The sequence below is a fragment of the Coturnix japonica genome, chromosome 11 (genome assembly GCF_054131305.1).
Source record: "Coturnix japonica strain WE chromosome 11, WE-NBRP24, whole genome shotgun sequence".
Lineage (NCBI taxonomy): Eukaryota > Metazoa > Chordata > Aves > Galliformes > Phasianidae > Coturnix > Coturnix japonica.
In genome coordinates, this window is record NC_140673.1 from 16,406,727 (window position 1) to 16,427,149 (window position 20,423).

General features: G+C 40.8%; 1 protein-coding gene across 4 annotated transcripts; it reads left to right on the forward strand.

Annotated features, from left to right (window-relative positions):
- Positions 1–108: 108 nt before the first annotated feature.
- MCOLN2 (mucolipin TRP cation channel 2) lies at positions 109–18,158 on the forward strand. 4 transcript variants are annotated; one of them, XM_015870444.3, is made up of 14 exons: positions 109–360; positions 2,247–2,406; positions 4,730–4,903; positions 8,242–8,386; positions 8,867–8,954; positions 9,130–9,226; positions 9,669–9,768; positions 10,888–11,003; positions 11,694–11,843; positions 12,980–13,081; positions 13,203–13,325; positions 15,659–15,865; positions 16,120–16,235; positions 17,328–18,158. In XM_015870444.3, exons 1-14 carry the CDS (start codon positions 311–313, stop codon positions 17,362–17,364), a joined length of 1,665 nt encoding a protein of 554 aa, XP_015725930.2. In that variant the 5' UTR covers positions 109–310; the 3' UTR covers positions 17,365–18,158. The 4 variants fall into 4 exon arrangements, with proteins under 4 accessions (XP_015725930.2, XP_032302152.2, XP_085368308.1 ...); XM_015870445.3 differs by lacking the exon at positions 109–360 and adding an exon at positions 372–645; XM_085512182.1 differs by lacking the exon at positions 2,247–2,406 and having other exon boundaries at positions 225–360.
- The last annotated feature ends 2,265 nt before the right edge of the window (positions 18,159–20,423 follow it).

Sequence of the window (20,423 nt, forward strand, 5' to 3'; positions counted from 1 at the left end):
GGCTTTTTAATCTTTTCTCCTCAACACATTGTGTGCTGGTTGTGACCTCATCGAGCTAAGAGTTGTGCTACAGCTTCTATATCAAGGCTTTGCAGGTGCCCGGGCACTGATGAGAGCTCATCATAGCCTGTCCCGGCGGGCAATAGCTGCTCGGGTCGTTTGGGCCCGGCTCATGACGCGCCCTCCTCCGCCCGTGCCCTTTAAGGGGCAGGCGGGGCCGCGGTTCGGTGGGTTGGGGTTGTGCAGTTGAGGTCGGTCGTTTTGTGGCAGCTCTCGTTCGTCTCGCCTGGGGCAGCCTGACTCGCACCGCATGGAGATCTCCCTCAAGTGCCTGCCCGGTGGGCGGGCTCCCAGCTGCGGGTGAGCGGGGTCAGGGCGGCTCTGGGGTGGGGGGCGATAGCGGGCTGTGCTGTACCGCACCGTACAGTACCGAGTGCTGCTGTACCGCGTGCTGCTCTCCATAGCTGCTGTCCTGCTGGGGGCTTCCCCAGCTGTTCCAGGGCGGGAGGTGAGGGCAGTAGCGGTGGTTCTCAGCTGTGTGCTGGGTGAACCTGTGCAGAAGTGAAAGTTTGTTGTTCTTTAAGCTGCTAGGGTAAATGCAGGGGCTAGAGAGTCGGCTTCGGAAAATCCTACCGTATTTTTATGGTATGTATGTGAATCTTTAAGAATATAGTCCTTGTCAGAGGGCTCATTGTTTGAGTTAAGGGCTGTTCCTTCAGATATGCCTTGTCTAGAAGTTTAGGGGAGGATTTTTCTGTCTTGGAGAAGTTTTGTCACACTTCCATGCTTTAAGTGTAAATCAGACTCAGTTGAAGCCTGTATCCTCTTTCCTTCTCACCTGCTCCTGTTGCTTCTTGCCTGGGTCGGGTCTTGCTTACTCATAACACATGCACAGCGGTGCTGCTTCTTCCTGTTGAGGAGAATCTGGTGCAGGGCAGCAGTTGTGGGGTGTCAGGGTTGAGTTAGAATGCAAATGTGCCTTGCTCCCTAGAGAGTACTCCCAGCTATAATTGTGATATGTTTTTCTGTCAGATGGTCTTTTATTCTTCCAAGTTTCTCAGTTATGCTGGGGTAGCTTTAGTAATGTTTATTTGTTTTTTTCTTCAAAGTCTAAGTAGAACTGTATTCTTCTAGCGTTCTTTTTTAAAAAACCTTCCTGTGTTTTCCCTGCCTCAAAATCAAAGGCAGCCCATCTTTACGAATGATTGATTTAAGGTGTAATAAAGATAACCTTTGGGATCTGAGTGTTAAGATTAATTTTCACTTCATCCTGTGGGGAAATGGCACTGTGGTGCCTTGGCTGTGTTCAGCTCATTCTCTTGCTAGGAGGCTGCTGGTCCTGACAAACCTTATGTGCTTTGTGGCCTGCAGCTCAGGCAGTAACTCAGGTGAGAATAAAGAAGTAAAAATGCATTTGAAAACTTGGGGTAGTTTTTTTTGATTTTGAGCTGGAGAGGAAGTGGTTATTTCTATGAAGCTCAGAATACAAGGAGTAGTTTGGTGGATGTTTAATGGGGCTGATAACCAGCATGCATGGCTGCTTCTGATGCAGTTGTTCTGCTTTAATTTCTCCCTCCCTACAACTGTTAACTGTTTGATTCTGACCTTTGTGTGAGGTGGTGAAGTTGTGACAACTGCAGCTCTGGAAAAGGGGGCTGGAAATCTGGGAGAGGAGGAATGCCTTCAGTGTGGCATTTGGTTGGGAGGGAGAAATTTCTGGTGATTCTAGGCTTCTACAACAGCCCTCTGTGCTTGTTCCTCTAATGTATATAGATATATATATCTATGATATATGTCATGCCTTAGTATTTAAATAAATAAATATCTGTGACTTCAACCCTTTAAATGGTGTGTTCTTAACACCAGTGTGCTGTGCTCTGCTTTCTTCTGCACTTGTTTCTGGCGGTGAAATGCAGGTTGTTCGGAGAGTGCTAACAGCAGCCTCTGCTTGTCCCAAAGCTTCAGCTTTAGAAAGCAGATAACAGCAGTAGTGAGTCTACTCTTAAGTGTTCTGTTTAATGACTGCTTCCTGGGAAATAGTTTTATAAATGTTGCTACAGTTGAATTATTTTGATGATGTGATCAAAGGGGAAATGCTTTTTATCTTTTGCTCTTTTAAGACAAAACACTGGATACTCCACAGAACTTTAATGTAATGTGAATGCCTAATGTGAAACTGCAACATGAAGAAATCATCTGCTGAAGCATTCTGCTGATCTCTAATTAACGTATTATTTATATGGCAGAAATATGATGGCTCAGTCAGATCTAGATCTAAAAGAGACGGCTCTAAAAGAGGATTTGAAGTTTTACTTCATGAACCCCTGTGACAAATACAGAGCAAGACACCAGATACCATGGAAGCTGGCTTTGCAGATTTTGAAGATAGTTATGGTGACCTCTCAGGTAATCTTTACCCTGTTGTTACTCCTAGAAAGCATAGAGATGGCATGCAGGAGTAGCATGTCTGTGGTCCTGCACTCTGCCATCCTCGAGTATTCCTCACTGCCTTGGGTTTGTTGCACCAGTTCTGAAAGAAAAAAAGTGCTGTGGAAGGCATGTATTGAAGGGGAAAAAATAACATAAACTAAGTTACAAATGCCTCCTGAAGGTTTTGGGGCAGTGTTTGATCAGCTAATTAGCTTTTTCTAAGGTAATGCTTTAAAACAAATGACTCATCTTTTCCACGAAATCTCACGTGACCTTAACAAGTGCTTGCTGCTGCAGTGCTGCTGTATGTTCTGCTTCCTATTTCATTCATATATAATTGTTTCTCTGGGCCATGTCAAAGGGGATGGTTTTCATAATGCAGTCAGTAACATCAGGTTTAAGTGTTCAGTGTGAAAATGCTACAGTCTGCCTGGTGATGGCTTAGGCTGTTGAAATCAGACATGCCACTTGCTTCTGTGTTTCAAACAGTCCATGGACAGCATAAGTAGAGGCAAAGGAGAGCAGGTATTTGAACAACACTGCTATCATGGTGTGGTTGGTTATCTTGCAGTCCACTGAGAAATGCTGACTGGAGAGTGAGGGAAGCAAAACAGGACAAATGTGAGTAGAAAAATCTATCAGTAGGTTTTTTCTGGACCTTTGAAATGTAGGACACTGACGCCTGACACTTTGCAAGTATAAGTAAATGTACAATCCCCTAGAACTCACTGAGTTTGAGGATTTCAGGCTGGTGTTTGGCTTACCTGATAGGACAAAGCCTTACCCTGCTTATGTGACCCTGCCTTCTGCTGAGTGCTTCCACCCTGGTGGAAAGATGGGGTGAAGTCTCTGGTTTCACTGCTTTGGGCCTGGTGTTCCAGTGCAGCTCTGGACATCACAAGACATCACAACTTCACAAGACCCTTCAGATTCACTAGACCTGTACTCACTTTCAGGCTTAGTCCTGGAGAGTGCACCGAAGGTGCTGTCCCAGCCACACATGGCCCTCCGTGGGCAGAACAGTGCTCTGTTACTTCTGTCCCAGTGTGAATAATGAGCTTTGCTCAAAGCTGTGCTGAAATCCCCTGGGGAGTCCCCAGAGCAAACCCTGTTGTGTATGCTTGTTTTCTGTGCTGTGGTTGGAAGACCCCTGATCTTTTTCCAGTTATCTTGAGTACTGCAAGCTCATTTGCAGTACTCAGATAATAATTTCATAGTCATGGCAATGTAATTAATGTAGGAATTGGCTAAAAGTGTGAAGTTTCAGTTCTTAATCTAAAGGATATGTATACCAGGCACTGCTGGCATCCCCTTTTCTTTGTCCTGGTCATGGCTTTTCTATGCAACTAGAAGGCTTTGGTCTAAACGGTGCTGCTGCATGCATCCCTTTAGTCTATCCCCAGACTAAGCCATTAATGCCTAAGACAAAAGATGAAGAATCCCAGTGAAAGGTGTTTGATTTCCATTACCTTGAGTGCAGACATCTGAATATTAGTAAAGCCTGCTTGCTTGTTCTGGGGGGAATTCTGAGCTCATGGTTCCTTTGCTTGCAGTTTCACTTACTAATCCTCTGCTTCTTGGAAACTCCATACAGTAATGTGCCAGTTTCACTTCACTTTTAAGTCTGGGATGAGCATTTGCTTTTTGGAGCCTGGGACATTCTCCAGGTTCTATGTTCATGAAGAAACTCTAGTTTCCAGATTGATTTCAGCTTCTAGACTGCTGATTTTCCATGGTGGATGGAAATGGGTCATCCCTACAGTTGATCAATGCAAATCCTGAGGGGTAACTACTGTCTGCTGCTGCCTCTTATTTATAGCTTCCTTAAGCAGTGCCAGGCTCAGGGAGTGATGCTTTTTGTTGCTCTGAGGTCCCATCATGCTTTCCTCTAGCTGTGTGCCATGCTAAGGAGCTGCTGCTGTTCTGGAGCAAAGCAGAGCATTTCTGGGTTAAAAGGCTGCTTTTCTGCCCTCTGTACCATCCACAAAAATTGCATCAGATCACAGTTAGAGCTGCTGGTCATGGATGCATAAAACAGAGCAGTGACCAGCTCTCTGTTTAGCTGCTGCACACTTTTGGAATCAGTAGATCTTACTGATTTCTGTTTTTCTTGTTCAGCATATGGTAACCTTGACTTTGTGGCCTTAGTATTGTAAAAAGGTAGATACTCTGTTCCCATTTGTAGCAGGATGACAGTAACATGTTCCCTTCTGTTTCATATTTATTACACTTTTAGTTGCTTCTGAAATGTTGCTGTTTCAACAACATTCAAAACTTCTATTTCTGTTTCTCTTGTCAGCTCGTCTTCTTTGGTTTGAGTAACCAGTTGGTGGTTTCTTTCAAAGAGGAGAACACTGTTGCTTTTAAACACCTATTCCTGAAAGGCTATTCTGGTGTCGATGAGGATGACTACAGCTGCAGCATATATACCCAACAGGATGCTTATGACAGCATATTTTATGTTATTGATCAGGTAAGTGTATTTATTTATAATGAAGAGTATTTAAGCTGCTTATTATACTAGTAGATTTTTACTGAGCTTCAGTTTTTCAGTTTCCATTTGAATTTCAAGTTTGATATTTTGGTGAGTCCCTTTAGGTGGGTGTCACAAAGCTTAAGTGTAGACATCTGTGTTTTTGTCTCTTGGAGATGAGTCCAAGACAAAATTGTATTCATTTAGTGCTGAAATCCACGAAGCTTGAAAAACAGTTGTCTTCCATGAACTGCAACCTTTATTTAAGTCTTACTTTGAAGAGCTGGGGGCCTGGGTATACCTATGCATGGTATTCAAAAAATTTTCTGCTTACAGCCACACTGAATCACAGCTTTGTAGCAAGTGCCAGAGGCCTCAAACTGGGGAATATGGCACTTTCAGGAATGTAGGGGGACTGGCCCTAGTTAAGGTTAGTACTTTGAAGAACAGTTACTTTACAATTGTGGGAGGAAGGTGAATAAATCTAGGGTGAAAATTCAGTGGATGTTTTTATATTTAATTTGGGTTCATCTAAGAGCCATGACATGAAAGAGGTCTTCTGTGTGTAAAATGAGACCAGTCTCCTGCATTTGGGATGGTTGTAAGCCCAGGCCCAGTTCAAATGGTGTGAACAGTAAGCAGCTTTAAACCACCTCACTCTTCCCCTGCCCTGAGCCCAGCAGCACATGGGGAGGCTGTGCCTCCTTGTTAAATGTCCTCTCATGGGGAACTGCTGCTTCTTGGACATCTGTAGGCTACAGCAGAACTATCAACAGATGCAAGGTATCTGTGCTGTGCTGGGCAAGGATAAAACTCTGTTTCCTGGTATGTTAAAACAAGTGTTGCAGTAGTTTTCTCAATCCTCCTTTGAATTCTCAATGTTGCTTCTATTTTTACTGTACTGTGCTTACTTCCTTGCTTGCTTTCTTTTGCTTTACTTCTTTTGTAGGCACTAAAGCTGAGATGAAGTCCAGATAGAAGACGATACAAAAAGTGTAGCTTTATATCCTCAAGGATGAGTCAATGTGTGATACAGGCATCGGAAAGGGTCTCTTCATAATATGTCTGTGTTGTGTAAATGCTGATGAGTTCCTTAAGGAGCTTAAAAAATAGTGTGATCTGGTTGTCTAGTGACCTATACTGTTCCCAAATATTATTATGTGTAAGTCTTTAAAAACTGACTTCAAGTGAACATTGAAAGGGGAAGGGCAAGTAGAAGGATGATGTATTATAGAAGATTATAATAACACACAGCTATTTACAACTGGAGGTGGAAAAGCTCAGTGAATGTTAGGCTTATGCATGTATTACTGGGATTTTCACACTTGGAAGGGATAAGAAAAATACAACAGACATCTGCACTTGGAAGAGTGCACAGCTTTCCATACTCTTGTGTTTGGCCCAGTCTGGGAGCTTCTGCAATGAAAAAGGCAGCGGAGTGGCTGTGTGCACCCAGTTGCACAGTGATTCTGCAGGACCAGGGTGCTCTGCTCATTGCTCTGTCCTGGCTGCTCAGAAATGTAACAGTGGAAATTTTGCTTATATTGTTATGTAGTACTTATTGAAAGTGGTGTGTATGTGTACAACTCAGAGCCAGGTGCTTCCCTGGGCCTGAGAACATGTGAACAGTGTGACAGCTGCTAGATTTGGTGATTTGGAGTTGCCATGAGAGGGATGTGAAGCAGAGGTTAATGGCTGTTTCCATTCACTGGATCTGCCTTAATCAAATATGGCTTCCTTAGTTTCAATTATGGTCATATTCTGTCTGGGTGTGGAGAGTGGCTTTTCCTCTTGGATGTCCAAATATACTGGGGATTGGAAGCAGCAGTGCAAAGCAGAGCTCTGTATGAGGACAGTCTTCGGACATGCCATATGTGGTTATTAGTGACCACAAAGTGGTATTATGTGATGGGCCAGTAGGGAAAAATGCCCATGGGAAGGAGGAAAAAGTGCCACAGCAGGTGATGCGTATTAACAAAATTGGTGTTTAAGGGAGGAAAATTATAATTTGTATCAAAACCAGCTGAACAAAATTCTTAAGAGAAGGGAAGCCTTGTCTGACTTCCCATGTTTGTTTATCCTGAGCCTCCTGGGAAGATAAATGCATCTTTCAGAGCTAAACAGTGCTGTGTGCTGCCCTGAGCTCTTTTGCTTGATGAGGTAATTATTAAAACCTAATGAATTACTAGATGTTTATGCCTCTTTCCTTAAAGGGCCCCTGGTCCAACTGCCTACTCTTGCATGCTGCCAGCTGGTGCTGAGATGGGCTGGCACATGGGCCTGACCTTGAGCTGCTCTGAGCTGGGTTTTCACAGTGGTTATTGTTGTTTTTCAATGGATCTATGCGTGGAGGATATTTGACTTGACACTGCTGTATTTACTTGCATTTCTAGTCCTTGTTTTTAAGCTCATATGGAGAAACTAGCACAGTAATGCCTTCCAGGTGACTTGAGATTTATTTTGAATAAGGGAAAAGAAAGTACCTTCTTCACAGACATGCTTTTGAGTTGCCTCTGTGCTTGTGTAACATGAGCAGGTTAAACTGCTCTTGGAGGTTGCCCAAACTCTGTGCATACCCCATGTTTGCAAGCTGTAGAGTGAAGGCTTCGCTTTTCTGTAGTCACACAGGGCATAGCTCTGATTTTGCTCTTAGAGTGGATTTTATGGACTAAAATGAAAACTGAGTTGGGTTGTATGTGTTTCCAATCCCAGCCTCTTCACAGACAGTCATAATCCAGGTACGCTAATCTGCCTGCTGTAAGGTGGTTGCTTTAGCAGAGGGATTACTGCAGAAAAGGAGTGGAGCTCTTCAGGTAGTTTACTGGTTATTTTGGCCTTGAGTCTTAAAATTTCTGTCTGGCTGTCACAGTGGCATCTGAGTTAAAGATAGAAAAATAATTTTATTTATACAGCACCAGATTTCTTAAAATGTGTTGAATTTTGAACAAAGTATCTTGAAGTTCCAAGTGATATGAAAATGAACACCCTCAAGAGCTTGATTTGTAAGTTTTCCCTGGTGTCTCTGTGGTTAGTTGCAGGACTGCACTGAAGTCGCTACTAGACACATTAATAAAACTCTTCTGGTAAATGGCCAGCAGGCAAGGGCTAGTTTGTTTCAGGAAGCATACCAAGTACTACTTGTTAGCAGCCGTCACTTTGAACTTTCCAAAATCCATTATTTCACACAAGTCTTTACGTAGAGAGTGGATTTGGTTGTTGTTGTTTTTTCCTTCTTTTTATGTAAAAGTTATATTTATACAAGTAACTGCAAGCTACTGTCTCTTGCAATAGGGCAAGCATCTCTGTTAACTTCCAGTACCATGTTGTTTTTAAACTAGTACAGACAATTAAAGAACATATCACTGGGGACGCTTGGATACGAACATGATGGATCAGGCTTAAAAATTTGTAAACAGCAGTACAGGAGAGGTGGGATGCTTCCTTCCAGTGACAAGCCAAACATAGACGTTTCTACAGAAACAGGTATGATGCCATTGTACTAAAAAAGTGTCTTATTGTGAAGTAGTTAAATTCTAATGCTATTCTAATAGCTTTATTAATATATATATATTTTCATTACAGTAACAGAAAAATTAATCTGTTTTTTTCCTCCTTCCTTATTGCTTTCTAGGAGGCTGTTCAGCTGTGTTTGTTAGTAGGTTGTGGGTTTTTTTCCCCTCTGTTTGTGGGACGTTGTTTGTTTTGTTTTTGATATTTTTGTCCCATTTGAAATGCTCATATATAGACACAGTTAAAGCTCTAACTTCTGTAGGTTGCTGTCTCTACCATCTCGTGGTACAGGGGCTTCACTGAAGCTTCTCTCCAGCTGCTGTGTGGACCCCTGAGCTGGGGCTCAGTTTGAGTCTTTGTTTGATTAGAACTTGTGATTGAATCTGAAGTTTTATGCTTTTTCTAGGTGAAATTTTCAACATTGCAGGTTTTCTTTTTTATTTTTCCTCACAGACTGTATTATCTTAAAGCCCCAGGAGCTAGCCAGTAGGAGCGCTGAAGAGAAGTTGAACTCTTCATTCTTCAACCTTGAATTTTACAGGTAAACTAGCTTGGAGGGGAAGGGAGGAGAAATGTTTTGATTTTATTTATTTATATATTTTTTTTTTCACTTTTATGTGAATTGGATGGATTTGTTTTTTTGTTTTTTTCTGTTTCTATGCTTTGTGCATTTGTGTATCTGTGTGTGTATTTATACACTTCTTAAAAACATTCAGGCTTATACAGGTTAAAATCTCCTTCAAGCTGAAAGGTGTTGCCCTGCAAACAATCCATGCCCGTGAATTGCCTGACTGCTATGCATTTCAAAATACTGTGAGTATATAGAATATGACACTTCTGACACTGTATATATAACTGGAGTTTAGGGGCCCACAAGCATCACTGTTATGCCTAGACTGCAAGGGAAAGGCTGTTGAGCATGTCCTGGTCTTTATTTTCTCCTTCTTACCTGAGGCTCTTCAAGATGTTTCCATGGGCCAATGTTATTTCCAGCTGGTAATTTTGTAGCTTGATAAGAGAATATGTAGTTGTTGGCTTTCTGAAGGTTAGATCTGATATTTAACTTCTTGAACTGCTGCTTTTGTCCTTTTTGAGTACGTATTCTCAAATTGTCTACACTATTTATGATGACAGCTTTCTTAAAACCTACCTGACTAACAAGTACTAATGTATATCATGTCAAAACACTTAGCAAGACTTGCTTTACAAAGTAAATTTTGCCAGTCTTTTTTCTGATATACTTCTATGTTTCCAGATTACTTTCAACAATAGAGCTCACAGTGGAAAAATCAAAATCTATTTTAATAGTGATACTGATATTCAAGAATGCAAAGACTGGCACATACTTGGTTCTGGTAAGTATGGTGCACACTTATTTGTGATGTTAAGTATATTTTCCCATGTATTCCCTGCTGTGCTGTCTGTGCTGTTCATCCTGCCCACCCACTGCCCCTGCAACAAAAAGCCTTTCCTAATACAACTCATTACCTCTTTGTAATTATGTCTTGGAAAATAACCCTTTTTTTTGTAAGGGTATTGAGCTTGCAGTTATCTCTGTATAGTGGTGCATGTTGGCATCAGGCTCTGTCTGAAAGGAGGATTTTAATTGTTCTGTTGCTCTGAGATTATTTGAATAATTCACTTTAATGTACTAACAATGGTATATTCCCAGCTGAAGCCTCATACAGTTTTCAAAAGTATCTCTCTGAGTAATTAAAGCATGCTATTTCTCAAGTTTTTACATTTTCCCCCCTCTGCTGTGGTTAAATTTAATGATATATATTAGAAAGGATGATATCCACACTCCATTTCTATTGTTAAGGCTTTATCTGATGGCTGAGACTTGGGTATTAAAGTCTGCTTCACAGGAGTAGTCGCTGTATTGTACTCTATGCATGTACTCTACTTCTCCTGTAAACTTGCTGTAAAGGGCTGTGGCAGTATGATAATTTTCTTATGTCCTATATAGTATCTCAGTTAATGGTAAGGTCAGATAACCTGCTTTTTGCTCGGTCAAAGCCAGTGTTTCTCTGATAACAGCATATTGAACTGATATTGGAGTGGTATCTTGTATTATGTTCTGAATAACCACCAAATGTTCTGGTGTGCATCTATATAGTTTCTTGGCAGCTCTCTTTCAGCTGGCTGTCTAGAGATGTTTACCCTATGTGGATACTTGGCACAAAGATGGACAGTTGACCTTTATGGGGGGAAAGATGTCTGTATTAATATATGTATTTTTATTATACTTTCTTAATTTTGAAAAATTCAAACATGCTTTTCATTCTTTTGACCCACATAATTCTCTGGTAAATTGTGCTCCAGATATATTGGCTCAGGAAGGAGTATCTTTAAACCTCATTATTTTGTGGGATGAGAGTGTTTAAATGCAAAATAGGTGATGTTTTGTAACAATATGTGCTCAAAGAGATGAGACAAAACAAGACTTATGTTATTTCTTTGACTTTTTACAGTTCTCCAGAAAAACAGTTTGTATATCCTAATTTTTGATGGATTTGTCATCTTAAATTGCTTAGCATCTCTTATCCTCTGCTCACGGTCCGTTGTTCTTGCCTTGAGGCTCCGACAAGTAAGTGTAGTGCTCATAATCCCAATGTTCCTTTTTTCTCTATCGTGTTTGCTGGTTTTGTGTAGTAATGCTTTGAACTATCAACTAGCACATCTGTTGCACAACCTTGCTCTTACTGTATTTCTTCCTTTAGAAAGAATGTGGAAGTGTCTGTGATGAACGGTTAATGGCAGAAAGGGGTTTTACTTCAGATCATATAGTACTGTAATATGAACTATTTCATTGCCTCTCTTGAGGGCATGTATTCTTGAGCAAAAAGAGCAAGTGAGAGCAAATAGTATGGTGCAGGTGGTGACATTGTTGGCTCTATTGGAAGTGAGGATTGTCTTATAGCTGTATTTGAGCTACAGTTAATAATTCTTATTTTACTCCTCTTGGGGATCAATAGAAACTGCTTGTGAAGGAGGTTGAAAAGTGTATAACAAGCCATGGCTAAGCTAGTAAGGATGAGTTACAAAGTCAGCTGTTCTGTGGAAAGTTGGTCTTCACTGGTCTAAACCAGTTTTAATATTTTTTCCCCCCTTCTTCCTTTCTGTTGTTATTGCTGACCATTTTTAGGCTATTATTCCAGCAAATACTGTGGGCAAAAAGTGGGTGTGTGTATACTGAGAACTGTTACAGTACTGGGGCATCTGTAAGTATTTTCTTGCAAGGAGACCTGTAACTGAACACCTAAATGCTTCTCGACAGAGATTTGTTGACTTCTTCTTGGAGAAATACAACCGTTGTGTCAGTTACACTGATCGCATGGAGTTCATAAATGGATGGTATGTCCTGGTAATTATCAGCGATGTGATGACAATCACTGGGTCCATCCTAAAAATGGAGATAAAAGCCAAGGTAAGAAGAGCTTTAGGTAGAGTACTAGTCTCATTAGAAACAAGTGTAATGTGTTTTATCCTGGACACAAACAATAGTGAGCTGCAGCAGTTGCTTTTCATCCCCATCCAACCTGGTGCTGAATGTCTGCAGGGATGCGGCACCCAAATAAAATCATAGAAATAGTTGTGCACATTACACAGGGAAGTCAGAAGTCATCCCCTCAGATAAAACAGGTCTGTTTCCTGAGACTGGAAACATAGTTATTATAGCCTGTGGTCATGGCCTGCCCAAAGTGCAGGTAGAGTTGCTGTCAGCTGCTAGTCCTTGACCTCCAGATCTGAGCTTGCTGATGTTGATGTGTTTTGTCTGGCTAGCAGCTTCTAGCTTTATTGGAAAAACTGTGTGTCAACAATTCACATGTTTACAAAACTTTGTATTCTGTGAAAAATTAGTAGTGTGCTGTTGCTGCTTCACGTGTACAAATGCTCAAAGGGCAAATTCTCAGAGAGGCTTTCAGGGGAAGCATGTACCAATGTCCAGCTTTCTGGTGAGGTGGGGGATGAGGGTGGGAAATCTTGAACTTGGTGGGTATCGTGCTTATTGTCACCAGTTCTAGCCCTCTGCTAAGACCAAGTGCAAATAGAATTGGTTGTTAACATTGCTGGTAGTGAAAGTGATGTTCTAGTTTGAAACAGCTGGCAACCTGTTCAAAGCTGTTAACGCTTACAGCACAGATGGAGCTTGTAGTCCTGAGGTTCACTTCTCGTTTAAATGATGGCTTACATATTACTTGATAGATAATGAAAGCTTGTTGACCTAACAGTGGTGCACATTAGCCATTATTAAAAATGAAAAATTTGACATATTCAGTCCAACTTTAAAACTGTACAGTAACTGAAGTGAGGGCTCTGGTTCTTCTGGGCTTCATGCAAAACTTCAAGAATGTTGGTGTAGCTGTGCTTCCATGTACAGCACTACTGAATCTGGGAGGTCTCTCTAAATAAAGTGCAGCTTGTTCTAGTCTGATTTTTGTGATGTGGCAACATCCTTTCAATATTGGACTGCCCTCCTTTATTTGTCTGACCTGGTGAAACTTCAAGCTGAAAAACTTGTTGCTTTGTAACTTGACCACCTGCTCTCTTTGGATCCCTCAGAATCTCACAAGTTACGATGTCTGCAGCATTTTACTTGGAACGTCAACTTTATTTGTCTGGGTTGGAGTCATCAGATACCTGGGATATTTTCAAACTTACAACGTAAGGCTGAAATAAAATATTCAGCAGTTAAAATCTGTATTTATAGCTGTTGCTCTTATTCAAATCTCTTTTATATGTAACTTTTTTTTCTCCTTCTCTTTTCTTCCACCCTAACTTGTAGGTGCTCATTTTAACTATGCAAGCATCATTACCCAAAGTGCTAAGGTTTTGTTGTTGTGCTGGGATGATTTATCTTGGCTATACTTTCTGTGGTTGGATTGTATTGGGACCATATCATGAGAAGGTATGTTAGCAGTATTATTTCTTTCCCTGTCTAACTGTGTGTATGTCTGTGTATTGCTCCTAGTTAGACATTTAAGACCTGTTTCTAGTGAGCATGTGTGTGGGTTTTTTGTTGTTGTTGTCGTTCTTAAAAACTCCAACATGAAAAAATGTTGCTGTGTTTCTCCTCCCATGTGCACCTCCTGTCACCTGCTTCTTCTAACAAAGCAGCTCTACTCTAAGCTGTACTGACCTGTAATCTCCAAAGCAACGTGGTTTCTGATGGTGCTCGGATGGGGCCGGGTCTGGCTCGGCTGAAGGTGCGTTGCTCTGTTCTCTTTCGCCCTCTTCTGGTAATTCCGGTTGCATTTGGGATGAAGTTCACTGTCACTGTTAGATTTCTGGGAATCTCATAAGCTCTGACTTTGTTCTCTTAAGTTTTTCCCAAGCAATGTAACTTCAGCCATTAAATCTAAAATGGACTAAAATGGAGGAATGGCTTATTTTTCTGTGTTTACTTTGCTTCCTGTGAGGATATGTTTTGTCTGATATCAAGTTTGAACAAGCAATGTTTACCTTGGACATTCCTCTTCTTGTCAGAAACCTTAGTACAGTAGCAAAGCTTTGTATATTTCAAAATACATGAAAACAACTGTGAATTTGGGGTCCTTTCCATGGACAAAAAAGAAGGGCAGATTGCTAATGTGATAAATTCTAACTATCCATAAATGAGTAACAAATGTATGACTTATTCTTGGGTCTGTTTTGTTTTTTAATTTTCTGGTTACATTCACTGTGTAGTAATGAAGATGCATGTTGCAGTGCTTGCTTCAGCTTCTTGTACTCCCAGAGTTTGAATTCCTCAAACTTGGTGTAATTTTCTCTTTTAAGAAATGTAGGTGCTCAGTCTGTGTGTATTTCAACTTGATAGCAATGCATATTTCTGGTATGCTATATGCTGTAAAATTATTTGTAATGGCGCAGACTAACTTCTTTATGAGAGACATAGCACAAATGCTGTTCTTGCTACTTCCCTGCAACTTCTGCAGCACTTAACACTGGTTACCTGGGCAAAAGGAAGCATGGTTAATAATACACCTATCCATGGGAAGTTAACTCTTTCACAGGTCCTTATAGAGAGAAGCAACTGTAGTTCTGCAGTGTTTTGGGTGTTGTTTATGAATGCTTCTGCACAGCTCCACTGGAAGGCAGTGTGGTGCTGTGCAGTCTTGTGGGTGGGGCAGGCAGCCTGCTTGCTGTGCAACCTGTCCCTTCTGAGCTGTGCATGTATAGAGGTCTATACGTGTTCTCAGAGATCTGAAAACCTTAGCTAAAAAATACAGGTATGGCTGAGTTTTCTTTTTAGTAACTCCCTCCTTCCCTTCTGTTACTGAAGTCAAGGAGAGAGCAAAAACCTGCTCGCAGTGTAGCGACAATTTGGAGGGCTTGTAGATGAACTCTGCTTAGCAGGCTTCTCTCTGGCATCACAACTCAGCAGTTGCTCAAGAATTACGTGTGCCATGCCTCTTGTCTTCCTAGATAAGGATATGTTGCTGGGTCTCACAGTACATTTAAAAATATAGAATTTAAGGAAAAGAAGGATGAGCAATATTAAAAAAAAAAAAAAAACAAAAACAAAAAAGCAGACCTGTCATTCTTGCCCAATAGTATGTTTTCCTTATAAGCATATACATCTTGATAACTTGGTTTCAATATAGGACTGTGACTGTAGTCGTGTTACTTCACTGATGATGGCAGTTAACACTTAATGTTGTGCATTTACTCACTTTTGCTCACAGAGTATTGCTAGCAGACTTGGTTATTTGCAGAGGCAGAGGGGAAGTGTACTTACCTGGTCATTGTGTACAGTTTAGCTTCAGAGCTTGGGGAAAGGAAATCAGATATTTGAGATAATGCCCTTGAAATGAAACCATAATTCTACCCAGACAATTCCTCAGTCACTGTAACTTGGAGCTACAGCTCAGAGGGCTTTCTGAATGGCAGATGATGTTATTGCAAAATCTAAATAACTGATCACTACAGAGAAAATTTATTGGTGTCTTTACCTGTTGGGCAACGCAGGGTGTTTCTTGAGAATAAATCTGTATTTCTGGTGTTGGTGTAAAGTGCTCAGAATTGTGTAGCAATATAATCATGGTTATTGCTGACGTCTGTGTTTCAGTCTGAATGTGAGGAAAAGAAACAAAGTATGCCAGTGTTGGAATGTTTTGGATGGCTTTTTTTTTTTATTTTTCTGCTTAAAAAAATACTTTTGTAATAACACTTTCATCTTCCCTTTAATCTAGATGAGTGATTGCCAGATTCTAATATGATTTTGTATTCATTATCTTCTAGTTTGAAGACCTGAACACAGTAGCTGAGTGTTTGTTTTCTTTGGTCAATGGTGATGATATGTTTGCAACGTTTGCTCAAATCCAGCAGAAAAGCATGTTGGTGTGGACGTTCAGTCGGTTATATCTGTATTCCTTCATTATTCTGTTTATATACATGATCCTCAGCCTTTTTATCGCTCTGATCACTGACGCCTATGACACCATTAAGGTAAAACATCAGTATTCTATTGCATTTCTAACCAGCTTCATATTCGTTCTTGTTCATCACCCAACACCATAATATCCAGCATTGATTATGATGATTTGTTAGCGCTTTTTTTTTTTTTTTTTTTTTTTAATTCTTACAGCATATTAAATTAATGAACCCAATGGCTTCTGGCTTTTATACTCTAGAAGAGACCTTAGAACATTTAATGCTCGATAAGTTCTCATGTGTTGTAAGCAACATGCTTTATTTTTCAGAAATATCAACAAAGTGGGTTTCTAGCAACAGATCTGCATGAATTTCTAAAAGACTGTGGCGATGTTTCTTACAGAAAAGAGCAGACTTCCATGCCCTTTATCTGCTGCTGTAGAAGGTCAGTTGAATGTTTTTGATATATGTTATCCTCACAAATACGCTAGTTAACTTCTCACTGTGAAGTCCTTCTATGCAAATATGGGAGCACTTGGAATACTTGGACTCTGTTATTCCTCTTGTGTTCTACTTGGTGTTACATCTTTGGAATGCTAATGGTGAAGGGGAGCTTATTGAGTTTAAACATGTTTGAAGTGTTCTGCTCATACGTGAATCACTGTGCAGAAACTGGTGAAAGTTGATCACGGGATGAGAGAGCATAATGTGGAGTTGCCAGGAAGCTGGGAGCAAATTAAGTCTTTGCAGTTTAGTTAGGGTTTTGTAATCTTTCTGTTTCTAAATAGCTTTTCCACTGGGCTGGGGGAAGTAGCAGACAGCAAGAGGATGTGATTCAGCAAGGGACCTGTACTTATTTGTAAAGCCCTGTTATGCTCATGAGGCAAACGTAATCTGTCAGTGTTGAAACACTGAACTCAAGCCATTAGAGATCTTAGTGAGGGTCCTTGATGATATACAAAGGTCTCCTTTGAAACTCATCAGGTTTGGAAATCTATTCTTTAATTCAGTGTCTGAATAAAACTGATACACCTCTGAGTGCCTGACTACTTGTGTGTGGAATGGCCGTGGGCACAGCCCACCTGGCAGGGAAGCAAGGCTATAGAAGGAGTAGTGCTGAATATGAAAGCTTTTTGAGTCCTATCTAGTGTAACAAATCCTCCTGCTCATATACTGAAGCTTTTGTGAAGTACAGTTTCATTCTTTTGATGTAGTCTGGCAGAATGCTAGCAAGGTGTGGCTTCAAATTTCACATCCAATTTGCTGCACAAAGTTATTATCTACTTGAGCATAATAAATGTGCTTTACTGTAATATACTGCGGAGTGTGGTAAGGGCAGAGGTTTGGTAGCTGGAATGCAAGTAGGTTTTGCTATTGTAACAGTTTTCTATTTGATTGTCAACATACTGTGCTTGTGTTGAGATCTGTATCCTGAAACTGGGAGAGCAATGTGTAGAATGTGCAAAATTCATCTTGACTTTTGTGTGGGTAAACGCTTCCTATTCCTTACTGAGTGATTTTTTTGTTTGTTTTGCAGACGACAAAGTGATGACAACTTAATACTTATCAATTGATGGTTATGCATTGAAATTCACCACTAATATCTGCAAAGAAAGCATAGTTATATGGAGAAAAGCAATTCTCCATCTTGCAAAGAAGCCCATTATCTGGAACTGCCTCACTCTGAACAGACTGGTCTTACCTAACTGAGGTGTCGGGGGAAGAAAAGCCACAAATATGACATCGGCTGGCTGACCAGGAAGAGAGCCCTGAAGCTTTGGGGGAGAGCTGTCAAGAACTGCATTCATGCCCTGAGTTCTGTCATGTTAGTGAAGACTGATCCTTGGAAGTGTCCGTGGGAGCTCTGTTTGCTAATTGTGAAAAGAGGAAGAAAAATGAAGAACCAGAAGAGAGGAAGAACCAACAGTTCTTCACAATGAATATATGAATGACATTTAAAAGTAATTCCATAGTAAAAAGCAAGCAACCAAACAAAAATCACACATCTAAAACGTGGACTATTGGCAACTACAACTATTGTCAAGAAGGGAGGAAGCATTCACTTATCTTAAAATGACACATTCAACATTGAGACTGTAACTAGCACAATTCATTACCTTGAAATAAGCTCTTCTAAAACTATAGAGCTGCATAGAAGTGCAAAATAATTGCTGTTTTGCTGTTCTCCTTTTTGTAAATGTTTTAATGTCATTTGTAGATCACAATCTTTTCTTAACAGTTTTTACTGAAAAGAAATTTGTTGGATTTTTTTGTTGTTGTTGCTGTTGTGAGGCTTCTTTATTATGCTTTTTTGCCAACAGTATTTGATGTATAGTGTGTCTAAATTAAACTTACCTCTTTAATTATAGGCAATTTTTATTTATTTTTTGCATGGTTAGAAACCTCCATAGTAGGCATAATTTAAAGAATGATGGAAAGATTTATTTTTCACAGGCAAATTGAAGTACTGTTCTACTTTGTGAGTTGGACTGGAGGCAGCTTGGTTTAGGGTAAAAAGGAAATTATGCTGGCAAAACTTGTCCACAACCCTTACCTTCCTGATAGCATAATCTTACAGATGGTTCATCCTCAAAATACTGCCTGTGTTCACCCTTGCTGTCTGGCAGGAAGAAGAGTCTTAGGACTCTTGTTGTGTAGTAAGATAATGGTTAGAAACTATCTAGAATTTGGTAGATTCATGTTTTGTTATTTACAGGCAGTAAAAAGAACTAAAACACAACAGCTGTAAAGGAGAAAGGCTTGTTAGTTGTGTCATCCAAATCTTCTGCTCTTGTTGACAGCACTACTGGTTTACCTGCAGTAGGAAAGGCCCTAGACATTGAAGTATGGCTTGCTGCCTTTGAGCAAAGGTATGAGAAGCTCAGTAATGTGTCACCGTGGATGTCCCCTGGATGGGATATGGACTCACAATTGCTGACTTGGGAGGTCGAAGTCTTATCCATTCAGTAGTGCTCCTATGAAGCCTATAGTGGGCATATGATGGAAGAATCCAACCCAGCTGCAGCCTTCTCAACTGTAATCACCTCTGAGTTCTAGGGATGTGATCTTTGATTGTATTGTAGACTGGTCAGGTCTTGATAGAAAAGGAAAGAGATAAAATAATTTGTGCAGCTCTAAGACAGGATAGCATGTTGTAAAAGTCTGAAAACAATTGAGGCTTTAGAATGTGTAAGCCCCCTGGGTGCTTTTCTTTGGCTAGGTGATGATCCTAGTGCTTGTGTAATTTGGGGAGAAAGGTTAGAGGCCTGGTGCAGAATGTTACTGTAGTTGGCTGTGCAGACTGTGATCCAGTGACAATGATACTAGTTTCCTACACGTTTGGACTTTGTTGTGGGCCTGTGTGGGCACATGTAAGGCCTTCCATCTGTAAACAGGTTTTCTGTCATCTAAGAGCCAGCGGTTCTTGTACAGGTTCAGTTTCTACTGAGTATCAATGCAGAACTTGTATCTCGAAGAGCAGAATATTGAATACAGTCTTCAGTACTGGCCTTCAGATGGTCTTATCACCTTTGAAGTGAGTATCAGAAGGCAGAGGGAAATGCTTGCTAGCAAGAGCTGGAGCCTGAGGTCTTGGTGTGCTACTGGGGCTGGATATGAACCCAAAAGCAAAGCAAGCCCAGCAGCTGACCTAGAAATACAGCTGCCTTTGCTCCTGCTCCACGGGAAGTAAAGGCAGCTTCAGGCTCAACTGGAGCTTTCTTCTGTTCATGTGGCAGCTATGCCTTTTGTCTAGTAGAGATCTCAATGTACTTATATTTGTTCTAGGATGTGGTTAAACACGAAGCCTGAGAGCGATTGTATAGACAAACAGCAGCGTGAGTTACTCCTTCTCACTTCTAGGGAAATGAGTTACTTGTTTGTCATCTGCTGGAAACTCAGAAAGATGCCCACAGTGTCATAAAGGAGCTTGCATCTTTCAGTGCACTCCTCCTCACACCAAACAGTTGGAATTGCTGTGTGCCTGTTTCTATAGTTGAGAATAGCCAGCAGAAATATCATGTAGGACTTCAGTGGAGGGAAGCATTGGACATACGATGTGTTGAAGCATTAGATCCAGCCTCACCTGAAAGCTGGCTAGCTATTGCTTCTGTTGTGTTATTCTGTGTGTTTCTGTGAACAGAACAACAAAAAGAACTTTGAGATGTCTGTAAGGCCTTGTTTTTGATGGCTGTCACCTGTCTCTGAGACTGTAGCTGTCCCTGTTATTGGTCAGCACTGGATCTCCACCAGCTATTCCCAGTGCCTGTTGCCATGTGTAGGTTTTTGGAGGGCTCAGATCCAGAAGCTGGAAAAGGTTGCTAACTGAAAGTGAGCTGTGTCTAGATCAGAACTAACTCTGACTGGGGCAGCTCCTTACTGACCTGAGTGCAACTAGGTAAAGGCTTCTTTGTGAGGGAGTCCTCAGGGAATTAGGGTACCTATTATCAACCACAGGAATGTAGAAAACACTTATCATTCTTATTGCTTTTCAGGTTTAATTTCTATAATGCAATCACAAAGCTTTCTTGTCCTGTATTGATTTTCTTCGCTTTTTCTTCTCCTTTGTAAAACATATGAGCTACTTGCTACCTACATTACTGCTTCAGCCCACCCTTATTAGAACAGATCACTA